Raw genomic sequence first — 23,764 nt, 5'->3', positions numbered from 1 at the left:
AATGAAGCTCAGATTCTTGATGTTTCATCACAGAAAGAATTCAGGGAGAGAAAAAGAGATAGATAAGAAGTGGATTTATTTAGACAGAAACACACTCCATAGACAGAGGGTGGGCCATATCAGAAGGCGAGAGGCTCTGAAATATGGGGTGGTTCATTTTTATGGGCTGGGTAATTTCATAGGCTGATGAGTGGGAGGATTATTCCAACTATTTCAGGGAAGGGGCGGGGATTTCCAGGAATGGGGCCACTGCCGGCCTTTGGCCTTTTATGGTTAGCCTCAGAACTCTCGTGGCACTGGTAGGTGTGTCATTTAGTATGTTAGTGTATTGCAATGAGCATAAAATGAGGCTCAAGGTCTACTGGAAGTTGAATCTTCCGCCATCTTGGATCTAGTTAGTTCTAACCAGTTTTTTTCATGTCCTATGGCTATGTCATTCTTTTAAATGTTGTGCCCTGCCGCCTTCCCTCCTGTTTTACTACTGTATACCATGCAGTAAGTCCTAGAGATACAGGAACGGGCAAGGCTTCTGGATAACAAGTGCCTATATAAACAAGGAGACAAATCCCTAAACCAACCAGGTTGACAAATGGTGATAAGGTTGATGAAAGAAGCAAACAGGGCAGCATGACACAGTGACAGGGCAGGGAGTGGCACTCTGGAGAGTTTGGTCAAGGAAAGCCTCTCTGGGGAGGCGGCACCTGAGCTGAGAGCTGAAGGATGAGAAGGTCCTGTGCATCTGGTCAACCAGAGAGCAGACACAAAGGTGACGGTCCACGTGAGAAGAGGGAAAGGCCCAGGGCTGGGCTCTGGATCGAGCCAGTGTACAGGATGAGGGGACCGCAAGCAAGACCAAGAAAGAGCAGCCTGAGGGGAGGAGGAAAACCAGATGCAGCAGGGGCCGGGAAGCCAAGAGAACTGTTTCAACAAGGAGGGTGTGGCCACTGTGCTGGAGAGGCTGTCTCTCAGATTTGGGAACGTGGAGGCCACTGGTGACCTCGAGAAGAGGAATTTCAGTGGAAAGTTTGTCATGCTGAACAATGGAGACAAAAGCTGGACTAGGGAGTTGGAGAAAGCATGTGAAGTGAAGACAACTCTTGTTTTGCTGTGAAGGTCGGCAGAGAAATGGGGCAGAAGCTGGAAGGGCGTTTGGGGTCAAGGGAGGGTGTGCTGGCCAAGCTCCCATCCAAGATCCCTTCTCTGCCTATGTTCTGCTCTGGGTTCTGGGAGGGTGACCCTTCTCTACTGCATCACCTGGGCTCTCCTGTTAGAATGTGCCCAGGTGGGGTCAGCCCAGGGGAGGCAAAGGCAGGAGAGCCGAAGGCTGGAAGTAAGGGAGGTCTGTGTTCTGCCCCTCGCCCCAAACCCCTCCCTGCTTCCGCACCTGGTCTCCAGGCAGGAATTGTGTCCCCTGTGCCTGCAGGTCCTTCTGGGCTGCCCCTCCCCCATGGCTCTCAGAACATTATTTCTTCCCTTGGTCCTTTCTGAGCTAAGAGTTATCACCCCTACCGAGCTTGGCTTGTCTCTGGGTACCCAATATCCTTGTTTCTTCCCTTAACTTTGCAAGTAGCCCTTTCATTGAGGTCGGTTGAATCATCTACGTGAATTCTGTTTCCCTGCTAGAACCCTAACTGAAGCAGAGGTGTGCTTTCCCTCCCTCCCTCCCTCCCTCCCTCCCCCCACCTCCCTCCCTCCCTCCCTCCCCCCACCTCCCTCCCTCCCTCCCTCCCCCCACTTCCCTCCCTCCCCCCACCTCCCTCCCTCCCTCCCTCCCTCCCTCCCTCCCCCCACCTCCCTCCCTCCCTCCCTCCCCCCACCTCCCTCCCTCCCTCCCTCCCCCCACTTCCCTCCCTCCCCCCACCTCCCTCCCTCCCTCCCTCCCTCCCTCCCTTCCTTCCTTCCCTCCTTTCTTCCCTACCTCTCTCTCCCTCCCTCTCCCACTCTCTCTGTCTTTCATGAAGTAAGTTACTAGGACATGTCTGTGTACAAAAGAGAATAACAGGGCAGAAAGGGAGAAGACGCTAATGCAGAGAAAAGCAGGTACTTCCTGGAGTGGAGGCCACAGGCCTGCTGGAGGCGATGGATCCAGAGTCCAAGCAGAAGGTGGTTGGCCTTAGACTGGTTACAGGAGAGGCAGGGAGCATAGGCACAGGACAGAAGGGCTGGTAGATTCGGTCTGATGGCTTCTAGCTTCTCAAGGAAGGATGAACCAAGTACATCCATCGAGGAGTGCAGGGTGGTTCGTGGAGACAGAGGAAAGCATGGAATAGCCATCTCTGCGAACAGGAAAATGAACTTTCTAGGAAAGGCTGGTAGGCTTGCCAGGCATGAAGAGCGCCAATTTGAGGTTTGTGGTCATGAATTTAAAGCGCAGCCGTCAGCAAGGCTGCGTGCTTTTCCCCAGCACCCGTCAGCTGCTGGCACAGGCCTGGAGAAAGTGGAGGGTGGGGCTCTACGAGGGCTGGGACTTGGCCAGGTGCGTATGGTGGGAAGGGAAGGGCAGTTTATGGCGGGGGTTCGCTGGGGAGCAGTAGTCGTGGTAGAGTGTGGAATCTGCATGGGGTAAGGAGGGAAGGAAGGCCATGAGCAGGTGATAGTGGAAAAGGTGCTCATGGAAATGGATGGGGGTTACGCTGAAGCATAGGGATGGAGAGGAAGCTGGGGCCCACAACAGAAGACCTAAAGTGACGGGGAGATTTTGGTACAAGAAGCCACAAGGTGGGGGAGCACACAGTGGACCCTGATGGCTTCAGAAGGACAAGGATTGGAAGCAGAGGAGGATAAATGGCTTGGACAAGGTAACTGGGGGCCAGGAGGGCACCCACATCACCTCGGGGCCTTCCCTGGACTGGTTTCTCCCTGCATCTCCCGGAACAGCCCTCTCCTACCAGGTGGCCTGAAAAGCCCATGACAACTTGGGTGTCTTCAGTTTCAGGGCTGAGACGGCCATTTGTCAACTTGGCTCCTTCCTGTGACCTGACCCAGAGCTGGTTCTGACACACGGCGCAGGTGGTGGTGATGTATCCTAGAATGAGCACCTAAGGCCACAGGGGTCAGTATCCCTCAACAGAGGCCCTGGTTTCTTCACCTGTAAACTGCAATCCATCCTTTGTTTATTCGAACACATATGAAGCACCGCTGTGTGCCAGGCCTATCTGCTTTATTTCACCTACCCCTCTCAGCCACCCTGGAGGGAGAGATCATTATCCTCATCTTTGCAGAAGAGGAAATAAAAGCTCAGGGAGGTGAAAAACTTGCCCAAGGTCATATAGAGTCTATTTGAGCCCAAGAAGGCTCATTACCCAGTCAGGGAAACAGGCAGAGAAAGAACCAAAGATACGTGAAGTTGCAAAGTTTGGTGGGAATCCGGAAATTAGAAAGATTGCTCCTATCGTGGGAGAGGGGTGGCGGGGCATGTGAGCTAGATCTACATGATGAACAGAAATGTATCTGGGGAGACGGAGAGAAAGGACTGTGGGCACTAGTGCCAGCCTGAGCAAAGGCGTGGTGACATGACTCTCCACGGTGTGACCCAAGATTATTGAGTAAAGGCAGCAAGTATCAGCAGTTGAGCAGGGTTCCTAACCTCGTCTGCAGCCCAGGGGTTCAAGGATATGCTTAGGGGGACCCACAAACCTCCTGAAGTTGTATCACAATTGTGAGTAGACGTGTGTTACTCTTTTTTCAAAAAAAATTATTTATTGGTCTTCCCTGGTGGTGCAGTGGTTGAGAGTCCACCTGCCGATGCAGGGGACACGGGTTCGTGCCCTGGTCCGGGAAGATCCCACATGCCACGGAGCGGCTGGGCCCGTGAGCCATGGCTGCTGAGCCTGCGCGTCCGGCGCGTGTGCTCCGCAATGGGAGAGGCCACAACAGTGAGAGGCCCGCGTACCGCAAAAAAAAAAAATTATTTATTTATTTTTACTTTTGGCTGCTTCGGGTCTTAGTTGCAAGGGATCTTTGCCGTGGCATGCTGGATCTTTCATTGCGGCACGCTGGCTTCTCTCTAGTTGTGGTGCATGGGCTCTGTAGTTGTGGCGCGCAGGCTTAGTTGCCCCGCGGCATGTGGGATCTTAGCTCCCTGGTCAGGGATCGAACCCACGTCCCCTGCATTGGAAGGTGGATTCTTTACTACTGGACCACCAGGGAAGTCCCCTTGCATTACTCTTTTCTGGAGAGACAATTTTATTTTCATCAGATTCTTATGTTGGGGGACATTGACTCAAAAAAGCCTTGGGTAGCAGATGGGCTTGGAGAGGTCTGTAGGGCCTGGGAATAAAGGACCTCATAGGCCTTCTTTCAGGAATTCATACTTTGCTCTGAGGCCATCAGCAGCCCATGGGGACCAACATGGGACGGGCCTCAGGAAGACAACACAGGCTACTATGAGCTCAAATCAAAGTCCTTTTATAAACGATAAAGGGACGTACTGTTTATTGCTCTATTCCCAGAGTGTGGCACAGTGCTGAACACATATTGGGGGCTCAGTAAATATTTGCTGAATGAATAAGAGCACAGGAGTATGTAATAACAGAGTTCATCTCTCCAGGGCAACTCCACAAATTTCCTGGACAATTTGACTGAAGGTGAAATCCAGGAATCCAAAGTTCCCCCTGCACTGTTCTAGGTTCTAAGACAATACTGCCTGAGTCCTGAGTTGTGGGTAGAGGTGGAAGGGGGAGTGGGCGTGGCACGTGAGGGTGTGGCCGCACCTGACTGAAGGGTAGGGCTCCTCCCACCCTTCAGTGACCCGGAGTATCTTTGGAGGAGCGGAGGACGGCCAGGATGGCCGAAATGATTTCTTTCCTCCTTCCACATTCAGCCCATCGGCTTGTGCTGTTGACTCTGTCTCCAAAACGTGTCCTCCATTCCCCCTCCTCCCCCTGCACCTCACCTGGGCCCCTGCAGCAGTCTCAAATCCAGCATCTCTGCTTCTGACCCTGCCTCTTTACCATATCCACTCTCCTTGTGTTGGCCAGAGGAATCTTCTATTTCTTTTGGCTGCACCAAGGGCTTGCGGGATCTTAGTTCCCCAACCAGGGATTAAACCCGGGCCACGCAGGGAAATCCCGGATACCAATCACTAGGCCACCGGGGAACTCCCCAGAGGAATCTTTTAAAACACTTCGCAAGGAATGTGGTTTTCTTTCCGTGTACTTAGAGAGCTATGCTTCCAAAAATTTAAAATACATTCAAGTTACGTGGAGATCTTGCTAAAATCCAGGTTGCGATTCAGTTGATATGGGGTGGGGCTTGAGACTGCATTTCTATCAAGCTCCCAGGCGATGCAGCAATCTTGGACCACATTAGGACTAACAAAGACTTAGAGAAAAATCCAAACTTCCTGTCCACGTCCTAAGTTATCTGGCCTCTGCCCAGCATTCCCACGTCATCTCCAACCCCTGTTTTTTCTCTTGCATCACGCTGTAGCAACACTGGCCGGCCTTCATTCTGTTCCTGGAGTGTGCCAACTTGCTCCTGCCTCAGGGCCTTTGCACGTGGTGTTCCCATTGCCTAGAATGCCCCTTTCCGAGAGCTCCAGATGGCTGGCTTCTTTTCTTTATTTAGATCTTAGTTCAATGATCAGTTAGACAGTACTTCTTTGACCACTTCATCCAATGAAGCACCTCATCCCCTGGGAATTTGCTATCACTATTTGCTTTTTTCCCCCTTCATAGCACTTATCATTCTGTGAATTTATTTTGGCAATATATTTGTATTGTTAGTTCCCTGTTCACTTGTTAGTTACCTGTCTTCATTCTCACATTTGTTTCACGCGAATAAAAACTTGGTTTTTCACGTTTGTGGGTCTATTCATGAATGTGCTCGTGTGGCTGCTGGGGTGTTGAGATGCAGGTAGGGGAGTCCAAGCTGGAGAAACTTACAGTGATGCTAACAGAGGTGCCTGAAGCAGAGGGGAGGGAGGAAGGAAGAGGCGAACTTTCTGTACTGAGGGTGTCGCAGAAAAAGTCTCAAGAGCTGAAGCCAAACCTAAGAATCATCACCTGATAGATGAATTCATCTCACTAGAGGAGACTCACTCTGGAAGGTGGGGAAGGAATTTATGATGAATTTATTTACTGAATAAATAAAAATAAGTATGTGGAACGCTTACTTTGTGACCATCATTTGCATAACTATCTCTGTTCATCCTCACAACATATGATCTCCATCTTGCAAGTGAGGACCAGGGCTATGAGTCAGCAGACTTGCCCAAGGTCATACAGTCATTCAGAGACCACTCTGAGAACCCCAGTCTCTAAAACAGCTCTGAAACGTCACCCTCCCGGTCCCCTTCCAGGCTCTATGCTGTGCACAGCACCTGTTACCCCCTAACCCACTGTGCACTCTCTTTATTTATTTTCTGTCTTCTCACACCAGAATATAAATTCCTGGAGGGTAAGGGTCTTTGTTTTGTTCACTACTGTTTCCCAGAGCTCAAAACGGGGCCTGCCACTTAAGTAGACACTTAATGAATACTTACGGAATGTTAAAAGGATGAACGAAGGGATTATTTTAAAATCCTCACTTTCTGTATCTCTAAGAGGCAGTTCTGTGAACGGGTGGCCCACCCAAACCCAGTTGAGAAGGATGGAGTGCATCTGAGATGAAGTGGGAAGGCAAGCTGCGGCTCACTGAATGCTCTCCACCAACCAGAAGGAAGATTCTGTCCACAGAAGAGTGACCGGCTGCATGCCCTGGCGGGAGTGTAGCCAGGGATCTGGGGCTTGTCCAGTCTCCAGCCCTGACACCACTGCCGTAACGGCATGGGTAGGTGTGGATGCCACAGGCTGGCAGTGGCCCTTCGCAGGATATGGCTTCCACGTAAAGTGGCTCTGCAGAAAAATGTGTTGACCAGGCCCCAGTTACAAGCTTGCTGTAACTGCAGAGTAGGCGTCTATCAGGAAATCTCTTGTGAATTGACTAGAGTGAGACGGTCACTCAAGCCTGGCGGCTCTGGCTGCTGAACAAACAGAGGTTCTGAACCAACCAGGCTGCAGCCTCGTTATGGATGGTCCCTCGAGATAGTTCTCCTGTTCTGTGACCTCTCTCTGTGCCAAAGATTCTCAAAGTTCAGCCCCCAGACCAGCAGCATCAGCATCACCTGAGAACCTGTCAGAATGCAAATTCTCCAGCCTCATCCTCAACCTACTGAGTGGGACCCTCTGTGAGTGGGGTTCATCATTCCGTGGATGAACAAGCCCTCCAGGACGTTTTGATCCACTCTCAAGCCTGAGAGCCACTGTTACACAGCTTCTCTTTCAGGGCATAGGACCTGTCCTAAGAACTCATGAATTGGATTGCACAGCTTTATGGAGCCCCTGCTGTGTGCCATGCTCTGTATTTGGCTCTGTGAAGAGGATACCAAGATAAATTAGCCAGCCGCTTCTGCAGCCAAGGAGCTTAGGAGAGAGATTTCTTCTGGTTGGCAGATGTTGGAAGTATGGATGTGTGGGACCTTTGATCAGAGTCTTGTCTATTCAGTTTAGGCAGATAATAGAGCTCAGGGGAAGTGGCAGGAGGTGGGAGGGGAGGGTGAGGGATGGGGTGGGGATGGAATGCTGAGTTAGGAGGCACAAAAAGGCACAGACAACTACCAGTCCAGGATCAGTATTTCACCCATGCCCACTGCTCAGGTGTGGAGACATGCTTAGGAGGTCTGAGGTTGAATAGTAACAATTGCTAACATTTTACCTAGTGCCTACACGTGGCAGTAATCAATCTAGGTGCTGTACACACATTAACTCATTCTTCCCGTGAACCCTATCAGATAGCTACTATTATCACTCCATTTTGACTGATGGGGAAACTCAGACACTCAGAGGTGAGCCAACTTTGCCTAAAGTCACAGCTAGGCAGTGGTAGAGACTGTCTGAACCCGTCGGTTTGCTCCAGAGCGCTCCCAAACGCACGACAAATCAAGGGGTCACCCCAAGCGTCTGGGCTGGCCTGCTAGGTTGAGGTGGCGGAGGGATGGGACCCTTATATTGGTGGGTAAATAGCATCTAGAAGAAAGCCCTACGTCTTTCCAAGCCTGTGCCTTTCCTCTGGCGTAGACACTCGGGAGTCCAGTAATTTGCGAACCACCTACAGGACAAGTACCTTAGGCCCCTTCCCACTAGATGGCGGCCCTTAAACCCACACAGTAATTCTGAAACCTCCACTGTCTCCGTCTTCCAGTGTTCCGCTGCGGTCGAGGAATTGCAGGAGGCGAACCTCCCTCCCGTCCAAAGGGCCGCCGGCTCCTACCTCGCCCCATCCGGGGGGTCGCGGGAAGTCCCCAGCCCGGAGGAGGGATGGGGAGGAGGCGGGGGTGGGCGGGGAGATGCGGCTCCCCAGGCTTCGGGCGCCGGGGGAGGAGCTGGCGCGGAGCAGCCACTGCCGGGGCGCAGAGGCGGGGCGCTCCCGCACAGCCTGTACCCACAGCGGAAGGGAAGGCCGGGACCTAGGGGCGCTGGAGCCGGCGGGGACCCCGAGGGCGCGGGCGGCGGCAGGTGCGCGGCGCGGACTACAAGTCCCAGCATGCCCAGCTGCTCTGACCCAGCCCCCGCTGCCACTTAAAGGCTCCGGGAGCCTCAGCCGTCGGGTCGCCGCGGCTTTCGCTTTGCCGCCGCGGCTGGGCGGGAGGGAGAGGCGGGCTCGGCGGCCGGCGGGCTTGCGTCCTGGCTCCGGCAGCGTCGAGGGGCGCTCCTCGGCCAGCCCTCCCGGCTCAGGGATTCCCTTCCGAGGCGCCCGCGCCCCCGGGCTCCCCGCCTCGGCCACCCCGCGGCCCCGATGCCGAGGCATGGATAGAGCGGCGCTGCGCGCGGCGGCGATGGGAGAGAAGAAGGAGGGCGGCGGCGGGGGGGACGCGGCGGCCCCAGATGGGGGCGCCGGGGCCGCGGCCAGCCGGGCGCTGCAGCAGTGCGGGCAGCTCCAGAAGCTCATCGACATCTCCATCGGTAGCCTGCGCGGGCTGCGCACGAAGTGCGCCGTGTCCAACGACCTCACCCAGCAGGAGATACGGACCCTGGAGGTAAGGGGCCGCGGCGCCGGAGAAACGGGGGCCCGCGCTGGGTCTGAGGAGGCAGGAGTCGGCAGCCCGGGAAGCGCCCCAGCGCCTCCCTCGCTGCTCCAGGTCACTCCTTCCTCAGTTGCATCCTTGAGCCCGGTCACCTCCTTTGCGTCGGCCGGAGGACCCGGGACCAGCCCCTCACCTTGGGCGGGATTTGGGGGGAGGGGCGTAGTGGGACCTGGGAGGGAGGCTGGAGGAGCCCGCGGGCGGGATGGGCGGTGCACGGACATCCCCTGCCGCTCCCCCTCCGCCCCCACCCCATTTCTAGCTCGCTCGGCCGCAGGACTCATTCTCCCACTGAGTCACGTGCTGGACTTTTCCCTGGGTGACTGAGCCCAGCAGCTGTGGGCCGGGGTGACTGGGCGGGAGGAGGTCCCCCTGAAGTGTGAGCGCAGGCCCGTCGTTCTCTGCCTTCCCCTCACGCCCCAGACTTTGTCTTGTCTCTTCCTTTGCTCTTCTCCAGGTTCTTGTCTGCCGCTTATCAGTGTTTGATGAAACTGCATTTTTGCCTTTCAGACGTTGGGTGCTTCTCTTTCGCACTGCCACAGCATTTCACTGCTCTACCCACCGACACCCCCCCGCCCCCCCCCCCCCCCGCTATTGGACTTTGGTTTAGGAACAATTATGCTGAGGACCAAAGGCTTTGATGGGAAGATGACACTATTTAAGGGGTTTTCTGGTGGAGACAGCCTCCAGTGTAAAGAAGAAATAAGATGCAGGCCCTACTGTCTCAAATTATAGCTGCGAAGTGCCGTATTAAAAGGATTTGAAAGAATCAACCAAAAGGGTTGTTGGGTTCTCAGAAGGGGGAGTCTCCCCCTCCCCCATACATAATAGAGGGAAACTAGTGCATTCCCAACTTGCTTTCGTCCAGAGGCTGGGAAGACTGTGAGATTCCAGGCACCACTTAGTAGCTGCTCTGCCTCTTTCCACCTTGCACTGACACATCTGGCCTGCTGCACATCTGGAGATGTTTTGTTTTATTAGAACCTTAACTCCTCGTCCTACACCCTCCACACCCTCTTACTGCTGATTGCCTCTGCTAGCAGTCATAGGGCCAGCGGGTGATTTGTGGCAGTCATTACAAGACCCAGTCCTCTGTGCACACCACAAGCCTGAATCCCTGTTTGATCCAAAATGCTCGAAAGTGACTTCTTTTTTATGAATTAATTTATTTTTGGCTGTGTTGGGTCCTCATTGCTGCGCGCGGGCTTTCTCTAGTTGTGGCGAGCGGGGGCTACCCTTTGGGCTTCGCATTGCAGTAGCTTCTCTTGTTGGGGAGCACGGGCTCTAGGCGCACGGGCTTCAGTAGTTGTGACTTGTGGGCTCTAGAGCGCAGGCTCAGTAGTTCTGACATACGGGCTTAGTTACTCTGCAGGATGTGGGATCTTCCTGGACCAGGTCTGGAACCCATGTCCCATGCATTGGCAGGTGGATTCTTAGCCACTGCGCCATCAGGGAAGTCCCCTTGGGAGTGACTTCTGTCCTTCAGTTTTATTTTCTTAAAAGCTACAAAACCAGGGACACGGGAAGCATCTAATCAGCGCTGGCTGTTATTATTTTTGTTACAGTCGCTATAGCCGTTTCGACCAGGGTTTTACTTAAAAAACAAACCAACCAGCAACCCCCTGTCCTCCCCCCCCCCCCCCCCGCCGCCCCAGTCCCTCCTGCATGCATGGTGCTGTTTTCCAAGTGGCGAGAGAAACTGGTTTCTTGAACATAGCCGGGTGTGTTTGCCCAGCTAAGTTCAGTTTTTAAACTGACACAATAGGGGGCCTGTGTGGCTTCGTTCTGGGAGGAGGGGTCGTTGTCCGGCAGCATGTGTCTTGTTGGACGCTATGTTGTTGGGATGAGAGGACGTTCTCTGTTGGCCTCTCTCGGATTCTCCCCGCGTTGCTCTGAAGTGCTCTTGGTTTGCAGATTGGACCCGGGAGAAAAAGTGCGGCTCTTTCTCTGGAAATGGCGCCTTGCCTTCTCTGTACCCTGCCTTCCAAAGTCTCTCATTTTTACCAAGGTGTGGCATCAGGACACTCCAGAACATCGCCTTATTTAGGTCTCTGACCTGGTTTATCTGGTAGCCGCCCTTCTGAGTGTTTACTGGATGGTCGGCTCTGGCCGCCAGAAACCCATCCAAAGGTCCAAAGGGGATTTGCAGTGGGAACGGGAACGAGTACCCAGCTCCCTGTGCTCTCCACTCTGCTGTAGGTTCAGGTCCACCCTACTCCCTGAAAAGGCAGGACGTGGGCTGTTTGGGGGAATGGGACGTTATACCCCAGGATCTAGTTCCCTAGGCCTCAGCCTCCTTACTTGAACAGGGGGATTGGAGTGGGTCTCTGCAGGCTCTCGCGGCTCTGAATTCTGTGGTTTAGTGAAGGGGCCTCAGTTGGGTTGAATCAGATGTTTGTTATGCACGCCACTGTGTAAGAATATCCATGATTAAGAATTGTTCTAAAAATCCAGATTTACCAGACTGATAAAATAGGGGAAAGTTTATTACTCAAAGAATCCTGACCTTTGGGGCAGTGTGGCAGGCGGAAAGCCCATGGCTTGGAAATCTGGTCCTGGTTCTATCTGTCTGACCTTGGTCAAGTCCCATGACTTCTGAATCTCAGGCTTTCCCGTCTGTAAAATGGGCATGAGTCTACTTAAACCCGCAACCTTGTCGTGAGTCTGTAAGTCCGCATGCTTTCTACCAAGAGATTCTGCCCGTGAACTTTCCTCCTGAGGGTCCAATGCATTCACGCCACAGGCCACATTTAGGGGAAGGCACTTTGACACCTTGCTCTTATTTCCTAGAGGTGGGTGAGACAAGCCAGGAACCAATCCCAGCAGCCTGTGCTGAGGTCAGGCAGGGTCGTGGTGGTGTCCATTCTGGCTTTCTTTCCTGTTCTGCAGGCTCCTCTCACATTCCAGGCCAGGGCCCCCAGAGACAGGACTTGCAACATTCGATTCCTGGCTTTTGAAGAAGGGGCTGACCGGAGGGCTTGGCTTACGCAAGCCCGCCAGACTTACAGAATCTGAGGAGCCCCAGCCCACCCTGGTCCTCACTGAGTAAGCGCTCAGTGAGGTGCCTCGGGAAGCCCCAGACCTCCGGCCCCACTGCTGGTGCCTGATTGTAGGTCGGGTGATGTCTGGGGGTCAGCGTGTCCGGCTGCCCCTCCCTCCTCCACGCAGTGGTCCAGCTTGGATCCAAAAGAGTGGGAGGAGCCAGGGTGTAATGTCTGCCTCCCACCTGCCGGTCAGTGTGCTGGACCCTTCTCAGTCTCCGAAGATTTCCTGGAAATCCATCAACCTTCATCACACGTGTATTTTTTTCTCTCGACATGAGAAGCGGAGGGGGATAAAATCTGAGCCCAGGGTCTGAATCTGTAAACAGAGGTTGGGAGGCCACTGCATCCCAGCAGAACCTGCTGCCCTATGTCCATCAGGCCCTGAGAACTCCACCGAGGCAAGGTGGAATGTTCTCGTTCCCCAGATGTGCTCACACAGGGGTACCCGGCTGGCCTCACAGCTGGGCCTGGAGCCCCACGCCAGTTCATTCCCTCATTTGCGCATCCTCTTGGGGCCGAGTCTGTGCCGGGCAGTGGGGAGATAGTGGTGCCTCACGAAGATGCACGTTTTGTGGGCCCTGTAACTTTGCCTTATCCTGCCAGCCTCCTGGTACTTTCCAGAGACAGGCCTTGCCACACCGAGTCTTCCCGTCTGGTGCTCTTATGGAGAAAAGTCCCTCCTAAGCAAGCTGGCCTAGAGAAAGGGGTCCCCAAAGGGCCTCGACCTTTGCTCAGCTCTGCTGTGGCAGAGGTCAGAGCCCTGTGGTGTGGAGGGCCTGAGCTCTCCCTGTGGTGCTCTCCCCTGCCCCTCGGAGCACCTGGATGGTGGAAGTGCTGGGAAAGGAGAGGGGTGCCATGGGTCCTCACAGAGCAAGTACTCGGGGCATGCGTGGACGTGCATTCACTCAACAAACCTGCAGTTATTACTGATTTGCCTGATGAGCTGCTCACGGCCACCACCCTGGCAAGGATTCTGAGGTAGGTAGGATGCTTTCCCGGTGTTTGGGGATGCTTTCAGTCCAATGGGGGAGGCAGACAGGCGAACAGTAGTGACTCCAGTACCACGGCCTGCTGAGAGCGGTTTGGAATTGGGAATATGACCGGACGGTTGTCCAGTCCAACTCCTGCTTTTCTGGGAAATACTCCCAGAGTCTTGCTGGCGACTTGTCCCACATCACACGCCCCTGGCAGAAATGAGAGTGAAGCCTGGGTTCCCTCTCCCCACCCAGCCCCTGCCTCGGAGTGGGGCTTGTCTCTGCTTTTGCTCTACCCCGTAGTTTTAACCTCCTGCTGAAGGCTTTCGCTCCAGCTGTCCCCGGAGGGAGCCAGAGCTGGGGCACTGTTTCCCTTGGTGTCTGCTTTCGCCTTGGCAATTTTTTTCCTGGTGAAACTTGCCACCGGCGATCCTCGGAGGCAGTCTGGAGAGGGACCTGTAGTTCCCAAGACTGGGGAGGCCTGCGGGGCGCTGGAGGGAGGCCTTATCAGATCTGCAGCCCAGGTTAGCCTGAGTGCCAGGAGGCCTCTGGTTTGCTGCCTGGGGACAGTGATGGGAATGCCTCCTTCCACGCCAGGTTAGCTCAAGATCCAGGAAAGCCGCATTCCCCACCACAAGTATTCTGGACCTGCCTGGCCAGTGTGATCCCGAGAGGGACGGCGAAGGCCCTGATCCTTGGTGGCAGTGTCTGCAGTGGTTGTGCTGGTGGTGGGAAGTAACAATACCTGTGGCCAAGTCTCTCTCGGCTATGCTTTTTAAAAAGGACATCCTTTCAGAATAGGCTGATTGGAATCTTTTTCTACATTCAGTTCAAAGGGAAAGCTGAGTAGAGGTGCATTCGGGGTCACGGGAAGGCCCTTCGAGCATAGCGAGGGCAGACGTGGAACGAGGAACCCTCTCGGTCGCCTGTTCTGTGCTAGGCTTTTGGCATATGTTCCCCATTTAACCCTCACATGGACCCTGTGAGGTTTTCTCCCCATTCTGCGGTTAAGGACATTGCGGCTCAGAGGGATTGAGAGACTGAGTTAGTAGATGGTGCAACCTGCGTTGACTGGTCTTCGGTACTCATGTTCTGAACTTCGCAACAGCTTCTAGAAACCATAGTGGAGGGGACGGTTTCTGGTCAGGGTTGTGACGGCTGAGCCCAAGGAAGTGGCCGGTAACAAAAAGGGCTGGCCCAGGGCCACTTGGTGGGTTAGTTCCAGATGACCGGGCCTTCTGGTGGCCACGCCAGGCTGTGCAGCCTCTGAGCTCGGGCTGGGGGCCGCTTCCCTAAAGTGCAGGCCAGCACATCCTCAAAGATGGGTCCCTGTCAGCGAACTGTGATGCAATCGCTCTGTGTTGGTCTCATTCTGAGAAATGAGAAGCTGTCTAGAGATCATCTTACTCATAATTGTTTTAATGGATACCTGCCTTATCGTCTATGTGTAATTCCTCTGGTAAGCACTACATTCTTTAACTTTCCAGTTGTATTAAAATATCTTAAAAGACACGTAATGATATGTGCTCACTATTAAAAAGAAAATTCAGTTGAATAAAAATAAAAACCCCCCATAATGCCACCTCTCAGAGTTAATTCTTGTTAACATTTGGCTATATAAATTCTTCTAGTGTTTTTATCCTCTGCATTTGCATACAAATGTAGATGGATGGGGACTTCCCTGGCGGTCTAGTGGATAAGACTCCATGCTCCCAATGCAGGGGAACCAGGTTCCATCCCTGATCAGGGAACTAGATCCCACATGCACGCTGCAGCTAAGACGCGGCACGGCCAAATTAAAAAAAAAAAAAAAGTACGTGCATGTATTCGTGGAGCTCACCGTGCTCACTGCCTTGTAAACGTCTTCTGTCTGCACCAGTACCCACAGATATACACCATCACTGGTGGTGGCTGCATCGTGTGGTCATATCATAAATTCATTGAACCTGTCCCCACTTGTCAGCCTTTCAGGGTGTTTCCATGTCTCGCTGTTATAAACCTTGCTGCAGTGAGTGCATGAATGCATTCCTGGAAGTGGAATTTGCTGGGTCAAATTGTATTAACACATTTAACAGCAGCCCTATTCTTTGAAATCTTTAGGGCCTGATATGTCTCCCCCACCCCGCTCCCCAGCAGGAGTGCCAGGATTTTCAAAATGGCAGCCTTCATGCGTTTAGCCCTTTGCCACTGGATCTGTGTCCACCTTGAGGGCGAGGTGTGTGAACAGGAGACAGGACGTGGGCCCCGTGGCTGCGGTTCTGGGTTCTTGGTCAAGGATTATGGATTCTAGTTTTGTGGTTACCCGTGGCAAGGGGCGGGGGGGCCTGGACTGACCATTTAGAAAAGGGGTCTTTCCTTACTCCCATGCAGCAAAGCGGGGGCTGGATGTCAGGGCTCTGTGTCCAGGGACTGGTCACTTCTGGGCAGTGCACAGCCATATGGTGAAGTTTTCATCACCTGAGGCTCATGAAAGGCATCTCAGTGAACTGTAAGCTCGGATTCATCACCGACCACAAAATATTGATCAGAGCGCTATTTGGGGTACCTTGGCTTTGGGGTTGATTTAACAGAGTCATGGGTTCCTAAGGTAAGTGGGCTACTAAGGTCTTGGAATTCTCATCTGGTCCAGCCCTCTCATCCGCAGGTGAGGAAACAGCGCCCAAAGGGGAAGTGACTTGCCAGGAACACATATTAGGTTATGAACCTGAACAAAACAAAGAGTGGAGGAGAGACAGGTGCTTATAAAGGAGCCCTGAGTGGGGAGTCACGCCCTGGAGTGAGACATTATACCACCTTGACCAACGGCAAAACGGCAGGCTGCTATCCCACTCTCCTATTTTGGGGGCAGGGGGAGGGGGTCCTCAGCCTCAAGACGCTTCCTGCAGGAGGAAGCAAATGGGTTTGTTTTCCCAGCCCCATCTCAGTGTCTTAGGGACCCTGGGGACTGGAGAGATTCTTGGAGAGCAGTCTGGGGTGTCCAGTGGGTGGGGCCTTTTTTGAAAGCCAGCTTGCCCAGTGGGCTGGCTCAGCCCAGGTGGCCTGTCCGAGTCTTTGAACCTGACCTGACTGTACCTACAAGGGCTTCTCATCCTTCCAGTGAAAGATCCTCTGGGACTTGGGTGGGTGAACATTTTCTCCTATAAGGGTTGGGTTTATGTCCTAAATTTGTGCCGATTTGTCATTTGATACCATGATATTATACAGTGTTTACCATTTGCTTCCAGAATATACAGGCTTTTAATCCAATGTCTTTGTGCCCATATGACATTCTCCCCTGTTCCAGACCCCAGGTGGGGATGCAGAGCCATACCCTGGGGACAGATGTTGGGATCAAAAATGCTTTGTCATTTATTCCCAGTTAACGATTGTTTCTCATCTGCATTGAAGAAGTTTTAATTCAAACTGCCGCCACATACAAAACCTATATATTTATATATATCTATATTTCTGTGTCATCCTGGCCTTGGTGGGCAACTGTGTGCTTTAACTGGGCAGATTGCCTTTGAAAATAACGGAGCTGAAGTCATCCTGTTTGCTTGCCGTTTTTCTCCCCCCCTTTCATTTTTCCACCTTCAGAATAATTGCAAGAATGAATTAAGGGTTGTGCTTAAAATTTAAAACACGGCCAAGGGAGAAAGCATAATGCATTATGTGGAATAGACCAGCCATGGTTAGGAAAAATAACTTTTCATACAGCATAAACTGTGGACATGGATCTGCAATATATTGATCATGAGGGTTTTGCTTTCTGCAAAGCTGGTGAGATAAGCTGCTTAGAGAGTGGTGGAGCTTTTCTTTGACAAGGCACCTGGAGGTATTGAGTCCCAGTTGAGCCAATTCATTTGGGTTGGGTTTTGTTATGGATTAGCAGAACCGGCTTCATTCATGGTATGCAGAGTTTTGCTGGCCAGAAAAAGAAAGTTACAGGTCGTATTTAAAAAGTGACCTGAGTGTTCTCATGCATGGGGCACGATCCCTTCCTCCCAGTCTGGGACCCTTGAAAGGACTTGCAGCCTTTCTTATACTGTATTCTGCAAGATGCTCTTGTGAAAGAAAGCTTCAAGTAGCTGCGTCAGCTATTTTCCTCCTGGTGATTCCTGAAGATGAAGATTAGTGTTTTAAAGGCTCTGAGAAGTCCTGCAGCAAGGATTCCCAAACTTACTTGTCCAGGGCATCTTCTCTCCCCTGAACACAGTTGGGAAAACATGAACAGGGAAGAGACAAGAAATGGTAGGTGTAGTTTCAACTACTGTTTTTTTTATGATACTGAGGTTCCATTTGAGGTTCCAGTTAAAATTGGGTAGGTTGAGGAGAGGCTAGTGACCCCATACACTTATCTAGCTGTGCAAAGTTGCCTTTTGTCAAGGGAGCTATTTTCCAAAGGGAGACAGATTGTGTCCTGGGTACCACACTACCCACTTAGAGACAGATTTCACTTAATCCTCCCAACAAGATGAGGAAGACGTACCCAGAGAGGTTTATATGTCTGGAGTCCTCGAGTCCTACCTCTTCCTGGCCCCACTGGCCAGTTAGCCCGGTGCCAAGGGCACACTCGCTCAGGGTCTGCCAGGAACCTCCTGACCCCAATGGTGGCAGCAAACAGTCCAGGGGAAATGCAAATGTCTGTGAGTGTGTTTGAGCCTGGGGCTGTGGAGGGCAGGGGAAGGGCTGGGCTGCAGGCGAGGAATGCTTTTTGAAACAAAAAAGGAAATACTGGCTCAGAATGGAAAGGAAAGGAAGCAACTTCCTGTTGCTGGTGCCGGCTTTTACAAGGAGGAGCTCTCTCTAGCTCCTTGGCCAGTGGAGGCCTGGGCTGGCTGGGACCACTCCGGGTACACTAGACAGACACACGGCTCCCACACTGCTGCCCGAGGGCTCAGAAATAGGGGCTGGGTCCACCCCTTTTCATTTTCCCCAGGTAGCTGATCAAATGGATGTGTGGTTTTCAAAATGAATATTTATACATGTTATTCAATAGATGTGTCGCAATACCTGACATTTCCCGAGAGCTTACTCCATGCCTGGCCCCCTTCTTAGGAGTCTTATGTGACATTTACTCCTTGCAACGACCTCGTGAGGAAGGTTCTACTGTTATTCCCATTTTACAGATGAAGAAACTGAGGGTGCAGAGAGGTTGAGTGACTTGCCCAGAGTCATACAGCCAAGGAAAGACTAAGCCGTGACTTGAACCCAGACCGTTTTAATTACCCACTGGCACAGCCTGACTTGCATTTACAAACTCCTCATCCACCTAGAAAATCTGTTTGCACAGAATAATTTTTTTTAAAGACCCGGGGCTTTTGTCTGGCTCCAGAGGGCAAGTCCCAAAGCCTGCATCAGACCCTTGGTGATTCTTAGGTGAAATGCCTGCGTCTGAGTTTTCATCTTTAAAAAAAACTTTATTATGGAAACGTTCAAACATGTACATTGTTGAGCCACAACTACTAAGCCTGCCACGAGCCACAGCTACTGAAGCCCGTGCACCTAGAGCCCGTGCTCCGCAACAAGAGAAGCCACCGCAGTTAGAAGCCCGTGCACTGCAACGAAGAGTAGCCCCCGCTCGCCACAACTAGAGAGAAAGCCCCTGCGCAGCAACGAAGACCCAACGCAGCCAAAAATAAATAAAAATAAATTAAAAAAATTAAAAACTAAAAAGAATTAAATTTCCCCTGAAGCTTACTGTGGCGTCTGGCAGCCCACACATTACGGGAAGGTCATCTGGTTCTGTAAGCTGACACTCCTGCTGCACCGAAAGCTGTTCTCACGTGGCAGAGTCAGGGAATGTCCACGGCCTTGCTTATTCCCACAGCCCCGCCTGAGACCGACCCTACAGAGTCACATTGCGACAGGCCCGACTTCCAGGCCACTCTTCTCCATATTCTAGTATCTCCTCTTCTACTTTTCTTTCTTTTTTTTAAATATAAATTTATTTATAATATTTGTTTATTTTTGGCTGCGTTGGGTCTTCGTTGCTGCGAGCGGGCCTTCTCTAGTTGTGGCGAGCGGGAGCTACTCTTTGCTGCGGAGCACGGGCTCTAGGTGTGTGGGCTTCAGTAGTTGTGGCATGCAGGCTCAGTAGTTGTGGCTCATGGGCTCTAGAGCGCAGGCTCAGTAGTTGTGGCTCACTGGCCTAGTTGCTCCACGGCATGTGGGATTTTCCTGGACCAGGGCTTGCACCCGTGTCCCCTGCATTGGCAGGCAGATTCTTAACCACTGCACCACCAGGGAAGCGCCTCCTCTTCTACTTTTCCTTGTTGCTTTATCCACACGTCATGAGATGAGTGTATTTCAGCTAACATTTACTGAGCGCCACGGTGTGTGCGCCCTGGGAGGAGAGTCGGCGAGCACAGGCAGACCCTCTCTCCAAGAAGCTCCTGGCAAACCCTCATCTCTGCGATTCTGGCCTAAAAATGAGGTCCAGTACCCACGAAGGGGCTTCCTTGCCCTTCATGGTTCTTTTCATGGTTCTGTTCAGTCCTCCTGAAGCCTGGTCTTGCCCTCCACTCTTAACATTTCTTTCTTCTGTGGTCTCTTGCCCCCAGCAGACGTGGTTTTCTTTGTTGCTTTCTGTTTGTTTCATTTTGTTTTGTTTGGGCTGTATTCTCCCAAGTGTTTCTCAGCGTGTTGCTTTTGGCCAGCTGCTTCAGATCTTTGAATTCGGCCTCTCAAACACAGTCATGATGTCATTATGGGAAGGGATGGTCTTGGGCACTTAGTAGGACATTGAGGGCTGCATCAGGACTTCAGGGTGTGCCTGGGCTTGGGGGGCGGGGGGAGAAGGTCACAGTCACCCCCCTCCTTGCTAGCTCTGTGACCTGGGGCAAGTTCCGTAGCTCTCTGAACCTCAGTTTTCCTGTTCGTTTAAAGGGGATAAGAATAGGTTTATTTTAGACTCTTGTAGGAGTTACTGAGATACGGAAAGTGTGCTGCGTGGTACTTAGAAGGGATTCAGTATTTTTTTTAACCTCCTCTCACTTAGTATTATTCTAGAACACTTGTCCTTGTTTCTCTGTTATCTTCCTTTTGGCCCTTTTAATCGCTGCATGATATCTCATCCAGTGGGTATGCTGTAATTTGCCAAAACATTTCCCCTGTTATTGGACATTTTGGTTGTTTCCAGATTTCTGCTGTTATAAACAATGTGACTGGAGTCATCTTTGTACAGGCACCTCTTTATTTTTGTTCCTATTCTGAATTCATTTCCTTGGGATAATTCCCAGGAATGGAATTACCGGGTCAAAGAGCATGGGTATTTTTTGTGATGGGAGTTGCAAAACTGTCCTCCATTTTCTGTTTTTTGTTTTTGAAGATGTTGTGGGTAGGAGTTTATTAATTAATGTATTTATTTTTGCTGTGTTGCATCTTTGTTTCTGTGCGAGGGCTTTCTCTAGTTGTGGCAAGCGGGGGCCACTCTTCATCGCGGTGCGCGGGCCTCTCACTATCGCGGCCTCTCTTGTTGCGGAGCACGGGCTCCAGACGCGCAGGCTCAGTAGTTGTGGCTCACGGGCCTAGTTGCTCCGCGGCATGTGGGATCCTCCCAGACTAGGGCTTGAACCTGTGTCCCCTGCATTGGCAGGCAGATTCTCAGCCACTGCGCCAGCAGGGAAGCCCCATTTTCTGTTTTTTGAATGATCTCTTAAAATTTGTACTCCTGGTTGACTAGCTCATTTTTTTCTTTGTAATCCTTTTTGGTCTCTGTGCCTTTCCTCTCCCACCTGGCCATTTTTGGGGGGCCTTGTTAAATCCTTTCCCATCTTCCTTTTTTTAAAAAACATCTTTATTGAGTTATAATTGCCAAAGAAAATTGTAAGACATTTAAAGTGTGCAAATCATTCTCCATCTTGAATATGCTATTTATTTCTATTTTCTGCCCATTCATTTATTGACTGTTTATTGGGCATGTACTGTGTGCCTGGTTTTAAGTACTGGGAAAAGAGCGGTGAAGAAGACCAAGCGATTCCTTTAATGGAAAGAGAAAAATTAAAAAGCAACCAATAGATAGAGAAAAGTGGGCTGAGCAAAAGAACACTGCAAGTGGGTTAGTGCTGGGGTGGGGAGAAGGCCACTGCTTTAGATTGGGTCGTCAGGAAAGCTTTCTTCCGAGAGAAGGTTTGAGCTGAGTCTTAAAAGATGAGAGGGCAGTAGTAGCCTTGTGAAAACCCGGATGAAGAGTATTTCAGGCAGAGGGACCAGCATGTACAAGAGCCCTGAGGCAGAAATGAACTTGTTGAAAGGAGGCCAGTATGCCTGGAACACAGTGGGAAGTGGTGGTCCATGAGGGCTGTGGTCCTCCATGGCCTCAGGGAGGTTGCCTGGGGCTACGTCCCTCAAGTTGGGCCTCAAGAATTAATGCACTAATTCAACAAATAGTTGTTGCACCCCCCAGTTATGTGCCAGGCACTGTTGTGGGATATGAGAGTGAATGAGAAAGTCAGCTCAGCGGGGGCGTTTGTAGATGAGTGAACTCATGGAAGGCGCCGGTGAGGTGTGAATGGAGGCCCACCGTGCCGCCCGGCCGGCTCGTCTCTGCATCCTGAGATGTGCGGGGACTCGGGAAATATTTCTTGATTTGAACCAAGCTGTGCTCTGCGCTGCCAGCCTTCACTGTGGCAACTGAAACTCAGTTGTCTGCTGTTAGGTCTGGCAGTCTCAGCCTGCCAGGGAGGGGGCCCCAAGAACTGAGGTTGCCAGCTCAGAAGTGGGGCTGCCGATATCAGGTATGAGTATCTAGGCACCCCTTATGGGAAACGAGCCTGCGAAGTAGACATGGGAAAGCCCCTGTTTACCGTGCTGCCCTGCCCCAATCTTCCCTGAAGGGGGACTCTGATTTGTGACTCTCGTTGGAAATGTAGACTTGGGGACTTTGTGCTTGTCATCATTTTCTTCTCTTAGGGTGGGGCAAAGAGAAGGGGTTCCCAAACTTTGGGACAGCCTATACACCTAGTGAGCTGTGACCATGTGGCAGTTCCAGGAAATGGACCTGGTAGAAGACGTTGGCTGCCATTTTGTTTGGAGGTGACTCATGAGGACAGGTCCTCTGATGCCATTGAATTGGGGCCAACTTTAACCAGGCTCAACCTGCTCCTTGGGCTCCTTTCATGTGAACTTGTGGCCAGATGGGGAGGGAAGGCTGGATCCTAGGAATATAATAACTCGGGCTCCCCACGCCCTCCTCTCCCAGTCACGGCGAATCTGAGATAGACTCGCCCAATGTTTATGGGAGATTTCTCGGTTGGCTGCTTGGTAACGGCAACCTTATTCGCCCACTCCGGCTGGGGAAGTAAGGCCCAAGGTCACAGTGATCTGTGGAGCTGGGGTTCAGATCCAGACTCGTCTGATTTGACACTTGCGTTCATTTCATTGCATCCCCTCAGAAACCCGCTTGACCTTGGGTCTTGTCTGGAGCAGAGAGAGGTCAGCTTTGGTAACGCTCAGCATTTTGGAATAAATAACGCTATGTGGAAAAGGGTCTGAAAATCTCTCCATTTGCATGCCATTTGGACGGGATTACCTCAAAGTTGTAAAGAGGGCGAGATGACCACAGCATCAGAGTCCAGATTAGCAGGTGACCGTTTGCAGAGGTGGACGCTCCTGGTTGAGGAGGAAGATGGAGAGAAAAGCATCCTGGGTGGGGAGGAGGGGCGGGCAGGTTCAGAGCGAAGGCTCTTCCCCGATTCCATCTCAGAGAACTTGGCTTCTGTCTTGAAGCGCTCTGGTTAGAAAGGATAACGTAGTTGTTAGCACTGGGCAGCACTGGGGCCTGAGGGACAGGACATGCAGGCACGGTTGTCTTTTAAATGTTGGCGAATCTTAGGAGAAAGAAGGTGACGAGTCCCCGGGGAGATCCCCCAAGGTTGCCGTGACTCATCCTGGCCAAGGGGACTGAACAGAGCAAGGACGAATCCATCAGTGAATGGAAACTTGTCTTTTTAGGGGACTGGAAACCTTTTCTGTTGTGGTTGGCCTGGTGGTTTATGAGGAGAGGTGAGCATTTGCGACAGAGCGCTGGGCCACTCTTGCAGCTGCATCTTTGACCATTTTGAGAGTTTTAGGAAGTAGTTCTAAAAAAGAAAAAAGAAAAGAAAAGAAACCAAAAGCTAAAGACATCGTTACTTGCAATACCCGTGTGCAGACTGCCATGTGGGCTGTGAGTTGCCGTGTGATTAATGGAAACCGGCCCATTGGCACCAGTTCATTTGTACCCTCCCCCACCTTTTGTGGCCCCTGAGCTGGAGGGGGCTTCTGACTGTTCTCAGAAAAAGACTTAGGTGGCCTCAAATGACCAGACCTTGTCTTGGGCATCTAACAGCTAAAACTAAACTTCCCCTCTGGCCCCATTTGGTTTAAGCAGTTTCCTGGCCTGGCAGGATTTGTTTTCTTAGCACCTGTCTCATCAAAGTTCCCATCCCACTCGTCACAGCAGACCGACCCCTGCCATCCTGTGGCTGCCAGAGGAGGCAGTCAGACACGCTGTTGCCCTGGGGAAGTGGAGCCAAAGCGGCCCACTGGGGTGCACTGTCTGGGCTCGCCGCTCCTGTCTTCTCTTCCCCATTTTGATCACAGGATGCATGCTTGGCCTTATTCTGGAAAGCTCTGCTGGTTCATGGGCTGCTTCTATTTGGAGGAAAGGCCAGGTAGTAGTAGGTAAGGGGACAGGTTCTGGTGCTTGATGACCTGGGTTCAAA

At 52.0% G+C, this 23,764-nt stretch overlaps 1 protein-coding gene across 1 annotated transcript in view; it reads left to right on the top strand.

Annotated features, from left to right (window-relative positions):
• Window positions 1–8,626: 8,626 nt before the first annotated feature.
• The window catches only part of KSR1 (kinase suppressor of ras 1), a 149,702-nt gene continuing 134,564 nt past the window's right edge, over window positions 8,627–23,764 (top strand). Inside the window, exon 1 of the mRNA XM_079904530.1 lies at window positions 8,627–9,016. Coding sequence (XP_079760656.1) covers window positions 8,786–9,016 — 231 coding nt within the window. The 5' untranslated portion in view covers window positions 8,627–8,785. The remainder of the gene's footprint in view (window positions 9,017–23,764) is intronic.

The sequence above is a fragment of the Stenella coeruleoalba genome, assembly GCF_951394435.1.
Source record: "Stenella coeruleoalba genome assembly, chromosome: 19".
NCBI lineage: Eukaryota > Metazoa > Chordata > Mammalia > Artiodactyla > Delphinidae > Stenella > Stenella coeruleoalba.
The sequence above is the reverse complement of the archived record's forward strand: the minus strand, read 5'-3'. Positions and strand labels throughout refer to the sequence as shown.